Here is a 17,027-nt window from a genome sequence, read left to right as displayed (position 1 = left end):
CTCTACTCAGGAGGTGGAGTACGGGTCCACGAATGAGGTTTCACATACAAGGTGCTGACTCGGAGCCACTGGTACGGGAACATAACAATAGGACAGAAGACATGAAACGAGAGCCAAGCTGGTCTCAGAACAGCAGCCCCACTGTGAGAAGTCCAATCTAAGGGCTCAACATCTGCTTTTATTTTGAGCTTTATAGGTGCCCTCAGGGCTGAGAGGCTGGCTGTGGACATGGAAAATACAGGCTTTGCATGCTTTGACTTTTAAAAACAACAGTTCCACTTCTCCGAAACCTGATTTCCAAATTCACCACATGGGGTCACGTTTTACCGTCAGGCTCATTAGTTCCTTCTCTTACACAGAGGTTAGTGCACGTTGTGTTTGCCTTAGTTTGCTGAAGAAACCAGATCCATGTTGATGCACGAGAAGATGAAGACACTAGCAGGGCCTTGCTGGCTCGCAATCATATCCTGGGGGCTGTTATCTGTGTATGATTAACAGGAGAAAAGATGTTGTTGTAGAGAAGTGGATTCAGAGCTGAAATTACTGGGTGTGAGTGTTACCACCTCCCAACTAGAACGTTGTGGGTTCGCGTCTCTGGTCCGAGTTTGCACGTTCTCCCCGTGCTTGTGTTGGTTTCCTCCCACAGTCCAAACACATGCATTTTAGGTTAATTAGTAACTCAGTTATTAAATTATCTGTTGGCCCTGTGACAGCTGGGACAGGCTCCACCCCCCCATGACCCCTGAACAGGATAATGGATGGATGGAAAAAGTTTATTACTTCCTGTAGCTACTACTATGGGACATCTCACTGGGAGGAAGCTGAAGTCTGCGCTCACACTTGTTAGTATTTCGTTAAGTAAAGAAAAAAAAAGTTGATACTGATGGGAAGGCCATTAGTTTTGTGGTTATTTGGTCATAAAACAATGACAGAACCAAAATCTTGACCTGATGATGGATCTAGATTAGAACATGAATGATGCCAAACGGCTGCAACTTAAATTAGAAGCATCTGTTTTGTTTATTGCTGTGAGGGCAGAAACAGTACAGATTAAATAAAATCATAGGATTTCGTCAAATTTTTGTAAAACTTTAAACAAACCATGGAACCAAAAGCCAAACACACGACTGCTTCTGCGCCATCGCTGAGTTTGTGATGATGTCCGGACGGTGTAAAAGCCTCTGTAAAGATTTGCTGTATTCCACATTCTGTCACTCAGATTTCAACCATGTTCCTGTGTCATAGTGGAGGTGCAGCACAGACATATTCTCCATTCTGACTAAAACATCTACGAGTTTGCTAGTTAAAATCCTTAAAATCAAAATAACCTTAAGACTTAGGGCACCGAGGACTTTTCCAACAAGGAGTGAATAGCATCGTTTCACTTGTTGTTTTCTCCTCTCTACCCACGAGGCTTCAGGGCCACAAGCACAAAGTTTCTTGGAGAAAAGTTTGGATCAAAGAGAGGAACTAGCTGACTGTCCACACCTGCAGGAATAAAAAAAAGTTTAGTTACAGCTCGAGACGCAGTCACAGAGAGTTTAACAGCAGCTCATTTCAAATCTCACCGTTCTCCTGCAGGTAGATCATCCGGTCCAGCAGCACCAGAGTCTCCACCACAGGAGCCAGAAGCAGAGCCAGGCTGAAGTACACCACCACCCTGCCCTGCTGCTTCAACATGGCCTCCACCCGCTCTGAATCCAGCGGCAAGTCAGGAGGCAGGCCGATCCGAGCCAAACCCAGACGGGCGTACCTAAGCATGGTGTGGGCAGAAGAAATGATTCCAGAGATTACAGAGGTATAATATGCAGTAGTGGTTTAAAGGACGTAATTTTACATTTCGGTTGAAATATTTGCAGACTTCTCAGAGGCAGAGGAGCAAACTGGTCTACAGTTCTGTGAGTTCACTGACTCGATGCCGACACAAGTTATTTTTCTGACCAATGGATTCGTTTGAGCACTTGTTTGATTTTGGTGTTCGTCAGTGGACGTATCAAAGAAGACGGTGAGATGAACAAAATGAAAAGTACCAGGATTCTCATTTTTCGAAACACGGAAAGGCAAAATCCTTCTAAATGGTAAAAATCAACACATAGTGGTTTTAAATAGTTAAGCAGTTCGATTATAATTTAGACTTTAAAAAAAAAAAAACTGTGAAGTGAAAACATTTGCATCATCCTTGAAAAGTTTATAAAAAAAGTTTGGTTGTTTTTCAGAAATATTATGCCTCTTAAAAATATGAATATCTCCAAAGTTTTGATAGACAGACTCTAAAACAAACTAAAATACTTCATAGGTAATCGTGCATGCAATTACATAATGTAATAAACTCTATATTTATGAAAAATAAAATTTTCAGCTGCATCATCATTCCTCAGCTCATGTTTACTTCCATTATAATAGAATTTTTATTTGTCCTTTCAGCTCATTCCGTGGGTTGAGGGTTGCTTTTGTTTATGAAACACCAGAAAACACTGAAAAACGTAAAAAGTAAAATATTCAACATACAGTCACATAAACCAGAGAAAAGCTCAAAATGTTCACATTGAAGAACCTGGAACCAGATAATATTCAGGCATATTTTCCTGATAAACGACAAACTGATCATTTAATTTTCTCTCGCTCGACTTCAGCACTAGCTGAAGCAGTGTAAGTACCACTTTGGTTTGTTTGGCGCATCATTTATACACATTGACTCTCCGCAGGTTGCACCTTCTATCACACTGGTTTAGTGATGTGTTTCGAGGTAAAGTGGACATTTCGGTTATGAGCAGCACCAGTGTAAATGCCTGGAAACTGCGGTTTTCACTTACTCTGTGAAGGTTAATAAATGGGATTTCTTTATGGTCTGGATTCCTGCCCTCCTTAGATCTGGTCTCACATCCCTGATGAAGCTCTCCAGCATCGCACGGTAACTGTGAGTCCTCAGTAACTCGCTCTTCTCCCTAAGCCTCCGTATGTAGTCCTCCACGGCGTGACACGCCCCCTCCCGTGCCTTATAAGACAGCTGATGTCCCGGCAGCCCCTGCACCCAAGAGCTCATCGGGTAACCAAACTCAGCCTGAACAAAGTCCTGACCTGATCCTGGTGGACTGGGAGGTTCAACTAGTCCTGGAGGGGTGGGGTTTTCTTTGGTTGTGATTTTCATGTAGCAACAAGCCACAGAGGTGATGCCACGAACATGTGGGCAGTGGACAAAGTGGCGGAGGAGGGTGGTGCTGAGGTCCCCACAGGCATGGAGACCGGTCAGGACAAAGTCTGGGTGGGGTCCACCCTCCTGACGGACAGCCTGGACACATTGGCAGCAGTTTTCAGCAGATGACCCCTTTTTGGACTCCTGGTGTTGTGATGTCATTTCGATGTCCTCTGAGAAGCCGTCAGAGTCTATGGAATGATGAGTCTGGACCACATGTCCCTGATGTTTGGAGCCCCGCAGTTTCTTTTTGCTCGGTCCAGACGGTGTTAAGGGACCTTCACTAACACATTCTGCACTACTCAGCTGCTTGATGAAGACCTCCCATGATGCCTTGGGGTTTACCCAACCCACCACATGGCGAGGAGACGACTGTGACACTGGAAGCTGAGACGAGCAGTTCTGGGAAAAAGGAAGACGTTTATTACTTTTGGTGCTAAAGGTTTGATCCTGTCTAATAGGATGTAACACTTGTATTAATGGCGTGTCAAGAAGACCACTCTGGCTGCACTTCCCTTTCAGATTGTAAGAGAACAAGCCAAACCCAGAAGGGAAGTGAACATTGGTTTCACGTTGATCCAGAGGACACAAACATGACTTTAGATGAATGATTAATGCATCAAATATGCTAGAAGTGTAAATGAGTTCTGTGTTTACAGCTTGTTTTGCTGCCCCCATGTGGTTAAAGTCAGTCATTACAGGCAGAGTTTGTTACTTCTAAGCTATTTGTCAGTCTTTCAAATGTATTAACATTCTCCAGTTCTTTAAAAGGAGCATCTCCAGGTGTCTGCAGTGGCCTTCCAATCATTATTGCTGTCTGAATCCCATCCTTCAGTGGTTTGGGATGAGCAGCCAGCCCCTTGTGGCTTCCAAAGAGGTAGGATTTTGGATAGACATTGACAAAATTGCCTCCAGTTACATTCACAACCATTCACATCTTTCTCCAGAACTATGAAATCCTGAGGCATGTAATCAGGAGGATGCAGACTCTTAAAGAAAGTCTAAATAGCTTGACAGGGCTTCCAGTAATAGGTTTAAGATTTTGAACTGTTTAAGTCTTACTTTAAAATCTCTTGCCATTTTAACTGAATTAATACAAACTTTACCGCATTGTTGTTTGCTAAATTTCATACCTGGGTGTTTTTCCCCAGCACATCTGTACAGCACAGTAATATGAATGAACAGTTCTTGACTTCTACCAAGACCCCAACCTCATCTGTATCATATGACGTAGTTTAAAATAGCTCTAAATCTGAGGATCTGATAGGCCATATATAGTGGTTTTAGATTGTCTTTGAGTTCAGTACATCATCACAGTACTGATTACTTAATGTAAAGATACTGTTTCCCACCCACTCATTCCAGTAAAGGGCTGTTAAATCAATATTTTACCTTTGGGTGTAACCAGACAGTAAGTTGAAGTAGATTTGTACAAACCTTCTTCTGTTTCTCTTTCTCCAAGACCCACATTAACTGTCCATCAAACCTGGATGCCATAGCAACCAGCGTGCGATCAGCTTCGATCGCAGTGACAGACAGTCCGAACCCAAAGGACAGGAAGCGAGACAGATGACCCTGTTCAGAGCAGAGCAGTGTTTGAAAGTGCTTAGTCTTATTGTCCTGTGTATACGCCAATACAATTACTAGCTAACCACATTAGATTATTTTATTTTCAACAGTTTTCTGAGTATTATTACTGATTCCTGATTGAAAATGAAGGTATACTTAATGTGTTTTTTTTGGGACTAACATGTTATACATATACATGTACAATTTAACAATTAAAAGGATATAAAACTGTATCACACTTGTCCTTTCAAAGTTGCTTAATTTAAGCATTTACTTGTCATAGCACAAACTCTCATTTGAGTTTTTGTACCACATTAGAGATAAAATATTTTTAAAAATCATTTGCACTGAAACTAATTTGGGTTTTTTCTAAACTGGTCAATAGCAACGTTCTGTCTCGTAACATGACTGGAATCATACCTGTCCCGAGCCCACATCCACTACCCGTTGGCAAACAATCTGGTCACAGAGTTGTTTCACCAGCTAAAATTAAATTTGAAAAAATAATAAAAATAAATAAACAGGTTTTTAAAATTACAAAATTAAAGCAGGATCTACACGCAGCCAAAAAGCAATACTGTACCATCCCCAGCCTGCGAATCTCATGCTGTTTCTTGGGTTTGACGTGTTTCCTGAAGATGTGACCCAGCAACGAGCTCTGACTCTGGTTTTCCACGAACTCCTCGGGCTTCGCAGAGCCGGAGACCCTGCCTCGCTCTCGCCTGCATTCCCTGGGAAACGCCAGAGCATGAGCCGTGGCACGGAAAGCCAAAAGGGAGAGGGGCCAAACTGAAGGGTATCTGTAACAACAAATGTACATGATTATTACGTAAAGCTGGTTCTAATTCACGTTTTACTGTCAACAAAATTTAGAGAGATGAAAATAGTTGCTAAATCACGTGTAAGGGCTCACTGTTGTGTTTAGAGCTCGTTTTTGTTGCCCTCACTTGATCGCAAATTTGTCATTACAGGGTTAAACTTCACTATTCAAATCTGCTACGCTGGACATTAACTGGCAGATTTACATTTTCAACGTGATACAGGGAGAAATAGTTCATTTCTAGAGGCCCCTCTTAAACTCCACCTAACTCAAGCTTAATTTGAAGTCCATAATAGGAGCACAATTATCACTTTTAGAACCGATACCACTGCATTATTTGAGGCTGGTCCAGGCCTAATGTTCTATTGTGGGTTTTGGCTCTTACTTGTCTCACTGTCTGGATGTAAAGGGCCTGATAACAGTGCAGCAATACCTTCTGTCTCCGTGTGTAGCATCTAGTAAAAGGTCTGCAATCTGTGGATACGAGAGGTCCTGCAGCACATGCTGCCACCGGCTGGGTAATTTGTGCCACAGATCTTCGGTAAAGAATTCCTGTCGGGGAAAACCAAACTTAGTTACTAAGAAATACTACAGAGGGCTTGCACATTAATCCAGCTGTCTGTGTCTAACGTTTTCCATTGTCTAGTTCTCAACCGTGGTCAGATTAACCCATTTTAGGGTTTAAGTCCAGAGACCAGCTCTTCTAACCTTGGCCGCAGATTTTGTGTGATTTGACAAAATAGTATATTTACTTTAGGAGATTTATGGATGTAGTGAGAGAGGACATGAAGTTAGTTGGTGTGAGAGAAGAGGATGCAGAGGACAAAGTTAGATGGAGGCACATGATTCGCTGTGGCGACACCTGAAAGGGAAAAGCTCAAAGGACAAGAAGTCTCAGGAAAATGCAAATGCGTAGTAAACTAAAATAATAAAAAGGTTTTTCAAACTAAATTTTGACAAAGGTCCCTTTACAAACACATGACACAGCTGACACTGTACTTAAGTAGTGCAATTTTGTACGTTTGTGAGAGTCTCAGTTTAAAAAAGCTTCTGAAATACATTTAACCTACAGGAGGAACCTGCTTGAAAATCCAGCCCCTCTCGAATTTGAAGAAGGAAAATCTGTCATGCTAACGTTAATGCGTGGAGCTAGGAGAAGTGGAAAAAGTGGAAAAGCTGCAAACTGTCACAAAACAGAGCTCAATTCATTATTGATACGCACAATTATGTAGGAGTCGGACAGGTGGCTGTAGTGAGACAGAAGAGTAGTGAGTCTTTTCGCCAGCTCTCTCTGATGTTCTGGTGAAAGACTGGACGTGTCCACAAAGCGCGCTGCTGCTGCTGCTGCCGGCTGATGTGGGACTGACATGTTACAACATACGCTAGCTTTTTAATGCTACGTTGTTGTTATTGTTAAGGCTAAGAGTTACTGTGTCTGAAATGTTAGACAAAATATAAATAAAATAAAGCAAATCGCGTGCTGTTCATGTTTTTAAAAAAAAGCAACTGCCGCTGTAATCTGCCGCTGACGTTAGCTCCTGTCGCTAACTGTGAATTGCACATGGAGAGTTAACGATGCATTTAAGCCCTTCACGTAATTTCTGCCACGACGTTTAAAAACACTAGAAGGTTAAAGTTGTGTTTTTTACGGTCTGACTTTTTTTTCTGGCTTTTTAATTCAGACATGTATCAAGAGTTTCCTGTGTTCAAACAAATAAATGGCTACTTGATCATAGACGTTTGTGGGAGTGTATTGAAGTAAAATTAGTAAACAAGTATTTAAGTAGTGGAAGTAACTGAAGACTTCAAGTTAGAGTATTTCTAGAGAAGTATTTGCACTTTTACTTGAGTGCCGAGTTTCTGTGCTTGTGCTTTTGTGCTTACTACAGTTAAAACGTATACTTAAAAACCCTCATACAGAGTTCTCCCAGTTTCTGACTGTACCCGAAGGCAGCACGACCCGGATGATGTTTTTTTGTTTTGTGCCGGTGGATGCGTGCGGTTTCAAATGTGCTTCAGGTGTAATTTCATATTTCACAATTTTATTTTCTGACATTTCCTTATATGGAATCTATATATTTTCCCTATATGTTTTCAAAAACACGCTAAGACGAATTTTCTGTTATCAGAATTAGCATTAAGCGTTAGCGGGTAACGTTAGCTTGTGGTTAAAGCCGACTTCCGCTAGCTAAGTCTGATGTAGCAGCGTAAAATCGGTGTTTTTAGACTTTACAATTGAGTTTATTTAAGCTGTTTGTGCTAGTTTTCCCTCTCTGTATCTTGTTAACTGTACAGCAGCAGGCAACGTAAACCCAGTGAATGATGTATGTGAATTGCAACCACAAACTTAAATTAGCATTAGCGTTAGCCGTGTTCACCAGTTACAAGTTTTCTTTATAAGGTAAAAACATGCCACTTAAACAGTGTTTGTCTTGCAGCAGGATACAGCTGGGACAACGGATGATTTTTGATTGTGCGATAAATTGACTTATGCTGGACAGCAACCATGTCAGACCTCAGGATCAACATAAGCTTTTCCAATGACACTGCAGGAACGATAACTACAACAAAAAAACGAAAGCTGAAAAACAAGCTTCGTAAAAAGCGCCAAGAGTTGCAGCAACACAGATATCTGGGAAGTAAACAAAAGCACAACAGAGGACAATCCAGTTATGGCCAGACGTCTCTCTACAATGGTGCATCCACAGAGCATCCCACACCCACACACAACAAAAGTTTGCCTCAAACAGGTGCGACCACCAGCGCGTCCCAGTGCACCCTGCCTTCCTGGGCTTTCACTGTGATCAGCAAAGGCGGCCACGAGAAGCCAAAGGAACCAGCGAACACAAAATCAGCAACCGCCACCACCCACTGCTCATCAGCATTGACCATCCATAAGTCCACCACCACTACTGGCTCATCAGCATCAAGCAGCCATAAACCCACTGTGACTCCTGGCTTCTCAGTATGGAGCAGTCATAAACCCATCACCACCTCTGGCTTTAGTGCAGCAAGCAGCCATAAACCCACCAGCACATCAGCAGCAGTCCCCACTAAGTACCTTGCTATTGACTGTGAGATGGTTGGTACTGGACCAAAGGGGCACATCAGTCAGCTCGCACGCTGCAGTCTAGTGTCCTACAACGGCGAGATAGTTTACGATAAGTTCATCAAACCCACTGAGCTTGTTACGGACTATCGCACCCGATGGAGTGGCATCCGGCGCAGTGATCTTGTGAACGCCATGCCATACTCTCAGGCCAGGAAGGAGGTAAGGAAGTAATTCGAGGCAGATTAAACCACTGGTTATTGCATTTCTTGCCACTTTTCAGATTCAGATTTGTGCTGTCCAAGCTGTTACTGCAGAATATAGAAAATGACCTGCTTTTGTGTCCACTGCTCTACACCATCATGGTTGAGTTAGTGGAAAAATTTCTGGGCATTTCTCCGGAGAGGCATTTTAATTCAAGTACCAGGTGCTTTGAGGTGTTGCTGATAGTCAAGGATTAGTTTGATGTCAAAATAGTGAAAAAGTCCCCAGTTGACGGCATCAGCCCCCAAAGTCTATTCATTTTAATAACTCTACATTCTATTTTTAATTTTGTATTTCTGCAGCTGTGTGAGTCTGACTTGTGGCACTTGGTGAGTCAAGGACACATTTCTACCAAAATGGACAAGAAAGAATTATTCTGTTCTTTTCTATCAGGTTGCTCGATTTGTTTGGCTAAACACCCTATAACACAAGACTGTTTTTAAGACTGATCATGCTGTGTCAAGTGCTGGTAACCTCTGACACCCAAACAAAGAAGACCCTAAGGAGCTGGTCATAATGTTTCCTCGTTACAGCATAGTTTTTTGTTGCTAGTTTATAAGTAATTTAGTATTTGTTTCCAATATTGGGCTAGTAACTGTTTCTTGGAAATAAAAAGTGTGTAGATTTGCTCTTTTCTCTCCTGGTGTTCTTGCTTGTTCTCAGTTTAACCTTTTTATTTTTGCCTTATAGGACAAACCTGATGTTTTATGCAGAATGGTTATTTGCATTAAGTAGCAAAGTTCACAATGTCTGGCTTGGATGCTAACATTGTAAATAGTAGTTTTAGAATAGTGAAATTCAGCCACAATAAAATACTCTTGAAAACCTGCAGTTTTTTAGTTTTGTATTTACAGACTTAAAGTGAGTGCTGATGTTGTCTATCTTTTACAGTCCTGGGTGAACTTGAGTCAAACTCTTCAGCAGCATCATGATTCTGTTTCAGGAGAGGACGTTGGCGGCCAATTCAGCGTAAACCTACTTGGTTAATTTATTCAAATTCAAATCTGTCTTCTCTGTCGGCAGATACTGAGGCTGCTGAACGGGAAGGTGGTGATCGGCCATGCCATCCACAATGATTTTAAGGTCCTCAGCTATTCCCACCCAGCTGCCTTAACCAGAGACACGTCCCGAATCCCTCTGCTTAACAGGAAGGCCGGCTTTGCTGAGAATGAGTGTGCATCGCTGAAGAGGCTCACCAAGGCAATCTTCAACCGTGACATCCAGGTAGACATCATCGGTCTGGTTAATTAGGGAATAGAATAACCAGCTTCAGTGTTTTAGCTTTTTAAACCATTATGGGTTTGTCGTAATTGGTGTCCAATTCTCATTTTACCAAATAATTTCAGCAGATTACATTTATAATCACACCAGGCAGAGGTCCACCAATTAGTCTGGCGTAATCTTAAGCACTTTCCAGACATGCCCCATGTTTACGTGGTGTGATGCCAATTTTACATGTTGTTTTCAGTTCTTAGTGAGCACCAGTCACATTTATATCAAAGCTGCAACAGCAGTTTTACAAGGTGGGCATCTGTAACACAGCTTGAATCTGAATTGCGTTATTGTATAGACCACAGCAGCACAAGGTCAAATACACAGTGAGAGAAGTAAATTCATTCGTCATATGACAGAAAATAAAATAACTAAAATAAACTGGGAAACTCTGAATGACCTGACTGTAAACTGTAGAGATTTTCTCAGTACAAGTCAGGTTACAAAGTGGAAACAAAAATCTTCCTTTGTATACAGATAAGCAGACTAGTAGATCGTCTGTCTTTTCAGTGAGAGTGACATGAATAAAAAGAATATTTAGCAAAAAGCTTTTTCCAAACAGCATATGAGTGAGCAGTAAACATCTTGTCTTCCACTGCTGTGCGCTGTATGAAACAGGTGGCAGTATTTGGTTGGTAATAACATTAATGAAAGGTTTATTACTCAAGTCATGAAAGATTTCATCGTCAGTAATCAATGGACGAGAAATGGGAATTTACTACAGTATTCAGAGTCAGTGTATCAGCAGAAAAGTTACAGTATTGTCATTATGATTTAATAAATGTTTCCAAAGTAATGTTGAACTCATCCTCTCTGTGTCCTCAGAATGGGAAGAAGGGTCACTCTTCTGTGGAAGATGCTAAAGCCACTATGGAGCTTTATAAAGTGGTGGAGCAGGAGTGGGAGAGGAGTCTCGCTTCCAAATCTCAGGCCTGTTAGTGAACAGATCAGTGGCTTTCGGCTTGTCCCTTCAGGGTTTGCCACAGCCGAGCGTCTTGTGTTCATTGATTTGGCAGGAGTTTTTTATTTTTTTATTTTAAACACCAGATGCCCTTCCTGGGGTGGACACACCTGGTGGGGTGAGATTCAAACCTGCAGTTCAACCCAGTGCTCTACCACTGATCCACCAGGCCCCCTTTAGGCCTGTTAGTGAATAATGGGCATAAAAGAAGAAGAAATAAAATAACACTCGGTGCTTTTTGCCTGGCTGCAGCATTTCAGGGCCCGTCATGTTGACGTGTGAATGAAGAAACCAGGAAAACGGTGCATGTTCACCCTGAAGACTAAAATGCTCCTCTGCCACTTCTACTTCCCTGGAGTGTAAACGCGTTCTATTGTAATTTATGGCTCCACCTCTTCTGTGACTGTGCATCAACAGTTAATCTCTCATTCAGGGTTTGCAGTGTGGTCAACTGGTTCTCCTGCCACTGGAGGGCAGTCATGGAAACATCTCAAAGCATCAGAAAATGTTTTTAGCTTCCAGCTTCCACGCGTTTTTATGAGATGACCAGCCCAAAGGCATCCTCACACCACTATTAAGTCTTTTTAGCTTTTTACCAGTCGTACATGTTAAACATTTTTAATCTAACAAAAACTGATGGAAACTGTCTGTGATTGTTGTGCGTTTAATTATTTGGGGGGAAATTTTGACAAAACTCCTTTTATGTGGTTTAACATGGATCAACCAGCTCTTAGTCAGGATTTTAAAATGTGTTGGTGTTAGACAGCAGCCAAATGTTTAGGGGGAAAGAAAGCTGAATAAACATCCTGCTGATGATTGTAGTTCATGATGTACAATAGTAAAGCAGGAGTTAACTTAATTATTCTGGAAAAGTATCTCCTCACCTGATTTACACTAAAATTCAAAGTGCTAACGGGTTGCGAAAGCCTTTGTTTTTCCGCTGCCAATGTAACAACTTGGTCCTTGCACAGTCGGTTATAAATCCGCACTATGAAATTTTAAAATACACCAATCAAACGTAACATGCCCACCTGTGATATTTAATACAATCCAACACAGTGGCTGTGCCATGAATTCTACTTTTACAAGGTTATAATTTCCCAGTTTTTAGATTGAAACTGTCAGAAAGGTGATAATACTACTATGTTTATTATTGAGGTCAAAGTGAGTAGTGGAGTCGTACTGCATTGTAAGAAGAGGTGGTTCTAATGTTTTGGCCTCCTCATTCAGGTCATAATGTTACGCCTGATCGGTGTAAGTGTTTACTGTGAGCGATACCACTTCGCTATGCAATGTCTCAAGAGTTCAGTTGTCTGTACCTACAGCCTGGTGCTCATGATTTAGCGTCAGTAAATCATCACTGCATTCGTTTTAGAGTTCTACAGTAACGGAGCATCACAAATTGCACTGTGTCAGAACTGGCAGGTAATCCAGTCTGGTGCTTACAGAGAACAGTAAGCGCTTGACAGAGCACTGCAGTTTCATCCAGTTTCACCGTTAATGCCGTCATCTTCATGTCGCTCCGTAGCCAGTTTATACTGAGAACTTTCTAATGCTCCAAACATAAGAAAACACATCAGTATAGCACATTCAACAGAAACACAAATTACAGCCTCAACTAATGATCAACCTCATCCCCTTCATGAAGGGAGGCTCTGTTGCAGGGCTGTTGCATTAGATTATCTAATTTAGCAGGTAACTAGGTAAAATTAAAGTGCTAATTAATTCAGAGTGTAACACAAGAAATAATGTGGCAGTTTAAAGTTTGTTAAATTATTCCATATTCTGTGGAAGCAAATTTCTGTTGAATGCACTGATGCTGGTCTCTAAAATTTGTTTTTTTTTTTGTTGTTTTTGTATCATTCAATCACACACAAAATTGTCTTAAATTGTTTCAGAAATTCTAAAAACTGTCTCATTTTATGTTCTTGCTCTAATCAGCCGCACTCTAATCCCCCAGGTGCAGCAGATCTGTTGTTCCTTTCCCCATCTCCTTTTGTAATTATCAAATTGGTCCAAAATGTCTTTTAAGTCAAAAGATGCTGCTTAAACCAAATCATCCAAGTCCTCCAATTAGACTCTTTAACCTACGGCATCAACATTGTTGATCTGCTTTATCTTCTTCACATACATTCTGAGAATTTAAAATGTTCATGTACTGTGCATTTAAACAATAATACTGTTTTTAAATTGTCCACGTGTGTCAGTAGAAACAGTGAAGCACTGAATTTGTGTTCATTACTCTGCTCATTCAACATTTACCGTATTCACCATCTTTATCATCACGTTAGCTTGTTGTCCGAGTCTGTTCCTTTCAAAAGCTGAGCACATCTGCCTCTATTGTAACAAACCACTGGTATGGATTGTTTCCTTGACAGCTGGAAGGCAAAGATCAAAGCCATATGTCATTAATGACATCATCAGTACACTTATACGTCTGCTTCTTAATCTAACCTCTCCACTGACCCCGACACCAGTTGGTCTTCTTACACGCTGGTGTACACACACCGACCTTCCCTGCTCCCACATTGTTCCGCTTTCGGGCTCCTCCGCTGGCGAGTGTTCGTCCTTAAAGGTGAAAGAATCAGCACAGTAAGTCTCCCTGCTGCAGATTCAACACCAGCACATTAATTCTAGACCATGACATCCTGTCAGAGGAAGCCACAGCAGACAACTGGTGGCACGGAGAAGCTAATTAAAGAGGAAGAAACGCATCAGGCGACACTGTGCTCTGACACTAGCAATAATTCACCTTCATGTTCTAAGCGAAAATCAGGTTGGAGATGTCTAGAACTTTAAGGGAGGCGTTAACATTGTTAACACCGGGCCCAGTTACAAAAAGGTTATTTTAACATTGACCTGTCGGTGTCTCGAAAGCAGCATACGAGCGGTTGTCCTAAAGGAAAGTTAAGCCTGTGTCCTTTGTCCGCTGTCCAAGCAGACCAGCACCTCACGGCCACAGTCTATGAAGCTGGCAGAGGAGGCAGGCAGCAGAAATTCTTGAGCTGTGAAGACCAGTGTTTTAGGTACTCAATGGAAGACGGGGGGTGGTGGGGAGTAGATGTCTGGAACCAGCTGAAAAGTGGAATAGCTGATAATTAAAAGCCGTAACATGAAAAGGCTTTCAGTTACTGAATGTGCGGCTTCTTCCCTCTGGTTAAAAACTGCTGTGGGCTGGCAGTCGAACACAGTACAGGCACTTGTACTTTAAAGGTCAATTCACCAACATCACAAAGGAACATTTTCTCATTTATCGCCAGCGGTTTTGAACCTTCACAGGAAAACTAATTACAACTTGGCATTTATTTGGTTGCTGAGGCGTATAATGTTATCAACATTGTACTCAGCATAAATAAATTCAGCAGCAACTAGACAATAGGTATAAGTCCAGACAATCAAGTCATTTATTTCGAGGAGGAAATAAGCTGAAATTAAGACAAGCTGTCTGCTGATTATCCATTAAAGTCAGCAGACACTTTTTCCCCCCCCAGCTTTACTGTTATGTCCTGTGCTGTGCTTGTGTGCACACCAGTTTCCTCTGGATATTATTACTGACATCATGTGTCACTTTTGGTTTGGACTGATAAGACTGTGGGTTCTATCAGAAGCCTACAAAAGAACCTGAAACCATTCATTCCCTCGGAGCCAGAATGCACCGAACATCTGTCGGCCTAGTTTTTGTGCACTAAGTCGGACCTGGGTCGGGGACTTTTCAGGTGATTCAGCATGTTGAATCTGCAGTGGTCCCATCGGTATGAGGGACACCTCAGTTTGGCTGTTCAGCTTAGCGAGTCATTGCAGGAGAGTAGATCATTGGTTGGCAACACCTGTAGTGCTGTTTGTAACTTCCTGCTCAGAGACGTTCTCGACAAGAAGAAACTATAAACCATCTCTGGTGAGAGAGAGCCTTGAGAAAATAGTTGGCAAACGCTGCTTTGGACTTTCACTTTCCTTTGCTCTCATCCAGACAAAGAACATAACAGATGTGTTAGCTGGTCTTTAGCCTTTGGGCAAAACTTTAGTCTTTTTTGCTACTGTTTGGACCCAGACCCAGCGTTAACAGGCAACCAGGGTCTCTTGCAATTTGTCTGAATGCTTAAACACGGGTGTAGCCTCCATCAATAACTCTAGACGTGTTCAGCCTCGAGCTACAAACAAGGTTGAAGAAGAATTATTTCAAAGCCACATGTGTTCTGTAGTCTAGATTATGCCAAGCTGTTTATTAAGCTTCTTATTCACAGGCAATAATGTGAATCATTTAATTCCCTGTTATTAGCTCCATAAGTGAATGGCAGACTTTAAAGCCAAGAGAGGCTTTGGATCGTCTTCTGTGGGTGTGTGGAGTTTGGACCTGTGTGTTTCCAGTGTGCAGCTACTGGTCTGACCAACCTGCTCAGTCTTGACCCTTTTCTTATCGTTTCTCTCTTCACTCAGCCCAGGACAGTTGAGACAGATGTCCAACACCCTGATCCTGGTTTTGCTGAAGGTTCCATCAGTCTGCAAGGCGCCGATCTTATACGTAAAGTGAATTGAAATCATTTTTGTTGTGAATCAATGCTATGTGAATAAAGTATTTAATTCTAGAAAATTTTAAGCCATGGTAATAAATGTACTTCCACGTTATTTAAGTACTAGTCTCAACAAATGAAAGAAGATTAAGTGTTGCTTTAATTATAAGGCCTCAGAATACTTGGTAGAGCACCGCTGGTGTCATTAGGCCATGTGATATGTGTATATATATTTGAAGGACTTAATTACCACCTGGGTTCTTAGCAAATCTCGCATATTAGTTTTGCATCAGCTAAGCATTTATAATTCGTTTTTTATTACTCACTGCTAAGCCGTCAGGAATTTGTTTCCACTGAGCACAGCGCAGCCACAGGATCTGCATGTGTTGGAGCACGAATACTTTATAGTGTTGGGTTTGCTTTGGTCGACGTCAGTCGCTGTGGCTTGAGATGTTAAAGTTTGATTTATTGAACATGTTTAACGGTGCATTATAAAAATTAGAAAGTCTGATCAGCAACACTTGTTTTAGTATGTGGTTCATGGTTTTTAAAAAAAATCTTTTGCCTTTATCGTGGTCTGTCTAAATGCTTTTACATGTACAAAAGCCCAAACGCAGCAGGTCAATGTTGGGGAACATTAACTCACAGAAAACCTAATGCACAATAATTTGAGTTTGTCAAAAGTCAAAAAGACTCAATGTTTAATGAAATTAATTTGAAGGAACCAACTGCATTGTGTAAATATTTTTCTACCAGAAAATTATTTGTCACATTATTTGTCATCCACTTAATTACTTTCGTTATAAACAAATGTTTTTAAGTTGACTACTCACAAAAATGAAGTTTCTCCAAAGAGTTTTCCATAGAAGAAAAAACGAACACGCTTTCCTTTCTCTTTGCACAAATTAAAATCTAACTGTCTCTAACTCTCTAACATTATTAATCTTGACCACTGCCACTAGGCAGAGATGGTCGGTTTAGAGGACTGAATGCACCCAGTACCTTCCTCTGTCTTGTCCTTTATACATCAGTCCACTAGAGCTACAGGCTATAACACATTTCAATAATCAAATTTCTTTGTAAAGCAAATTTTTGTCACCTTGAAGGTGTCTTTCATATCTCTGTCCCATGTACAGGAGGGAACGGGAGGATTGTACAATGAAGTTAACAAGTCCATTTTATTAAGTTACCAGGACTTAAAATGTATTTTACATTAATGCAAAAAAAAGTTGCTGTAATTACCAACATTATGTTTTTATTTCAACACTCATGACAATAAGTTTTCAATTAAAAAACTGTTTAAACCAGTAGATTAGGATTTTTATCTTGGAAACGCACATTTAATTAAGTGGTGCTAACAGGTCCCGTAGAGTCCAACGTCCATATTAAAT

The 17,027-nt window shown here is 41.3% G+C and overlaps 2 protein-coding genes and 1 long non-coding RNA gene across 4 annotated transcripts; 2 read left to right on the top strand and 1 right to left on the bottom strand.

Annotated features, from left to right (window-relative positions):
- Positions 1–355: 355 nt before the first annotated feature.
- On the bottom strand, positions 356–7,151 carry mettl25b (methyltransferase like 25B). 2 transcript variants are annotated; one of them, XR_010914797.1, is made up of 9 exons: positions 6,805–7,151; positions 6,016–6,134; positions 5,346–5,562; positions 5,183–5,245; positions 4,631–4,768; positions 2,814–3,595; positions 1,569–1,753; positions 1,329–1,488; positions 356–481 (listed from the first exon to the last, which is right to left on the bottom strand). XR_010914797.1 is itself a non-coding variant. In XM_067509580.1 (8 exons), the coding sequence occupies exons 1-8, from the start codon at positions 6,949–6,951 to the stop codon at positions 1,403–1,405; spliced, it is 1,737 nt and encodes a 578-aa protein (XP_067365681.1). In that variant the 5' UTR covers positions 6,952–7,151; the 3' UTR covers positions 853–1,402. The 2 variants fall into 2 exon arrangements, 1 of the variants encoding a protein (XP_067365681.1); XM_067509580.1 differs by lacking the exon at positions 356–481 and having other exon boundaries at positions 853–1,488.
- On the top strand, positions 3,567–5,258 carry LOC137130025 (uncharacterized). Its single transcript, XR_010914800.1, has 2 exons — positions 3,567–4,070; positions 4,656–5,258. It is a non-coding gene; the product is annotated as an uncharacterized lncRNA (long non-coding RNA).
- Positions 7,152–7,531: 380 nt separating the features above from the next.
- Positions 7,532–16,944, top strand: isg20l2 (interferon stimulated exonuclease gene 20-like 2). The gene is made up of 4 exons (XM_067510248.1): positions 7,532–7,601; positions 8,021–8,853; positions 9,919–10,119; positions 10,993–16,944. The coding sequence occupies exons 2-4, from the start codon at positions 8,089–8,091 to the stop codon at positions 11,104–11,106; spliced, it is 1,080 nt and encodes a 359-aa protein (XP_067366349.1). The 5' UTR covers positions 7,532–7,601; positions 8,021–8,088; the 3' UTR covers positions 11,107–16,944.
- Positions 16,945–17,027: the final 83 nt, after the last annotated feature.

This window comes from Channa argus, chromosome 7 (assembly GCF_033026475.1).
Source record: "Channa argus isolate prfri chromosome 7, Channa argus male v1.0, whole genome shotgun sequence".
Lineage (NCBI taxonomy): Eukaryota > Metazoa > Chordata > Actinopteri > Anabantiformes > Channidae > Channa > Channa argus.
This window is presented reverse-complemented; position numbering and strand designations above follow the sequence as displayed.

Bases quoted from the DNA above. Each gene is read 5' to 3' on its own strand.
- isg20l2 (XM_067510248.1), top strand. From the start codon at position 8,089: ATGTCAGACCTCAGGATCAACATAAGCTTTTCCAATGACACTGCAGGA. The intron at 8,854-9,918 runs GTAAGGAAGTAA...CTCTGTCGGCAG, and splicing joins ACTCTCAGGCCAGGAAGGAG to ATACTGAGGCTGCTGAACGG. The intron at 10,120-10,992 runs GTAGACATCATC...CTGTGTCCTCAG, and splicing joins TCTTCAACCGTGACATCCAG to AATGGGAAGAAGGGTCACTC.
- mettl25b (XM_067509580.1), bottom strand. From the start codon at position 6,951: ATGTCAGTCCCACATCAGCCGGCAGCAGCAGCAGCAGCGCGCTTTGTG. The intron at 5,246-5,345 runs GTACAGTATTGC...ATTTAATTTTAG, and splicing joins AGATTCGCAGGCTGGGGATG to CTGGTGAAACAACTCTGTGA. The intron at 1,754-2,813 runs GTAAGTGAAAAC...CACCATGCTTAG, and splicing joins CATTTATTAACCTTCACAGA to GTACGCCCGTCTGGGTTTGG.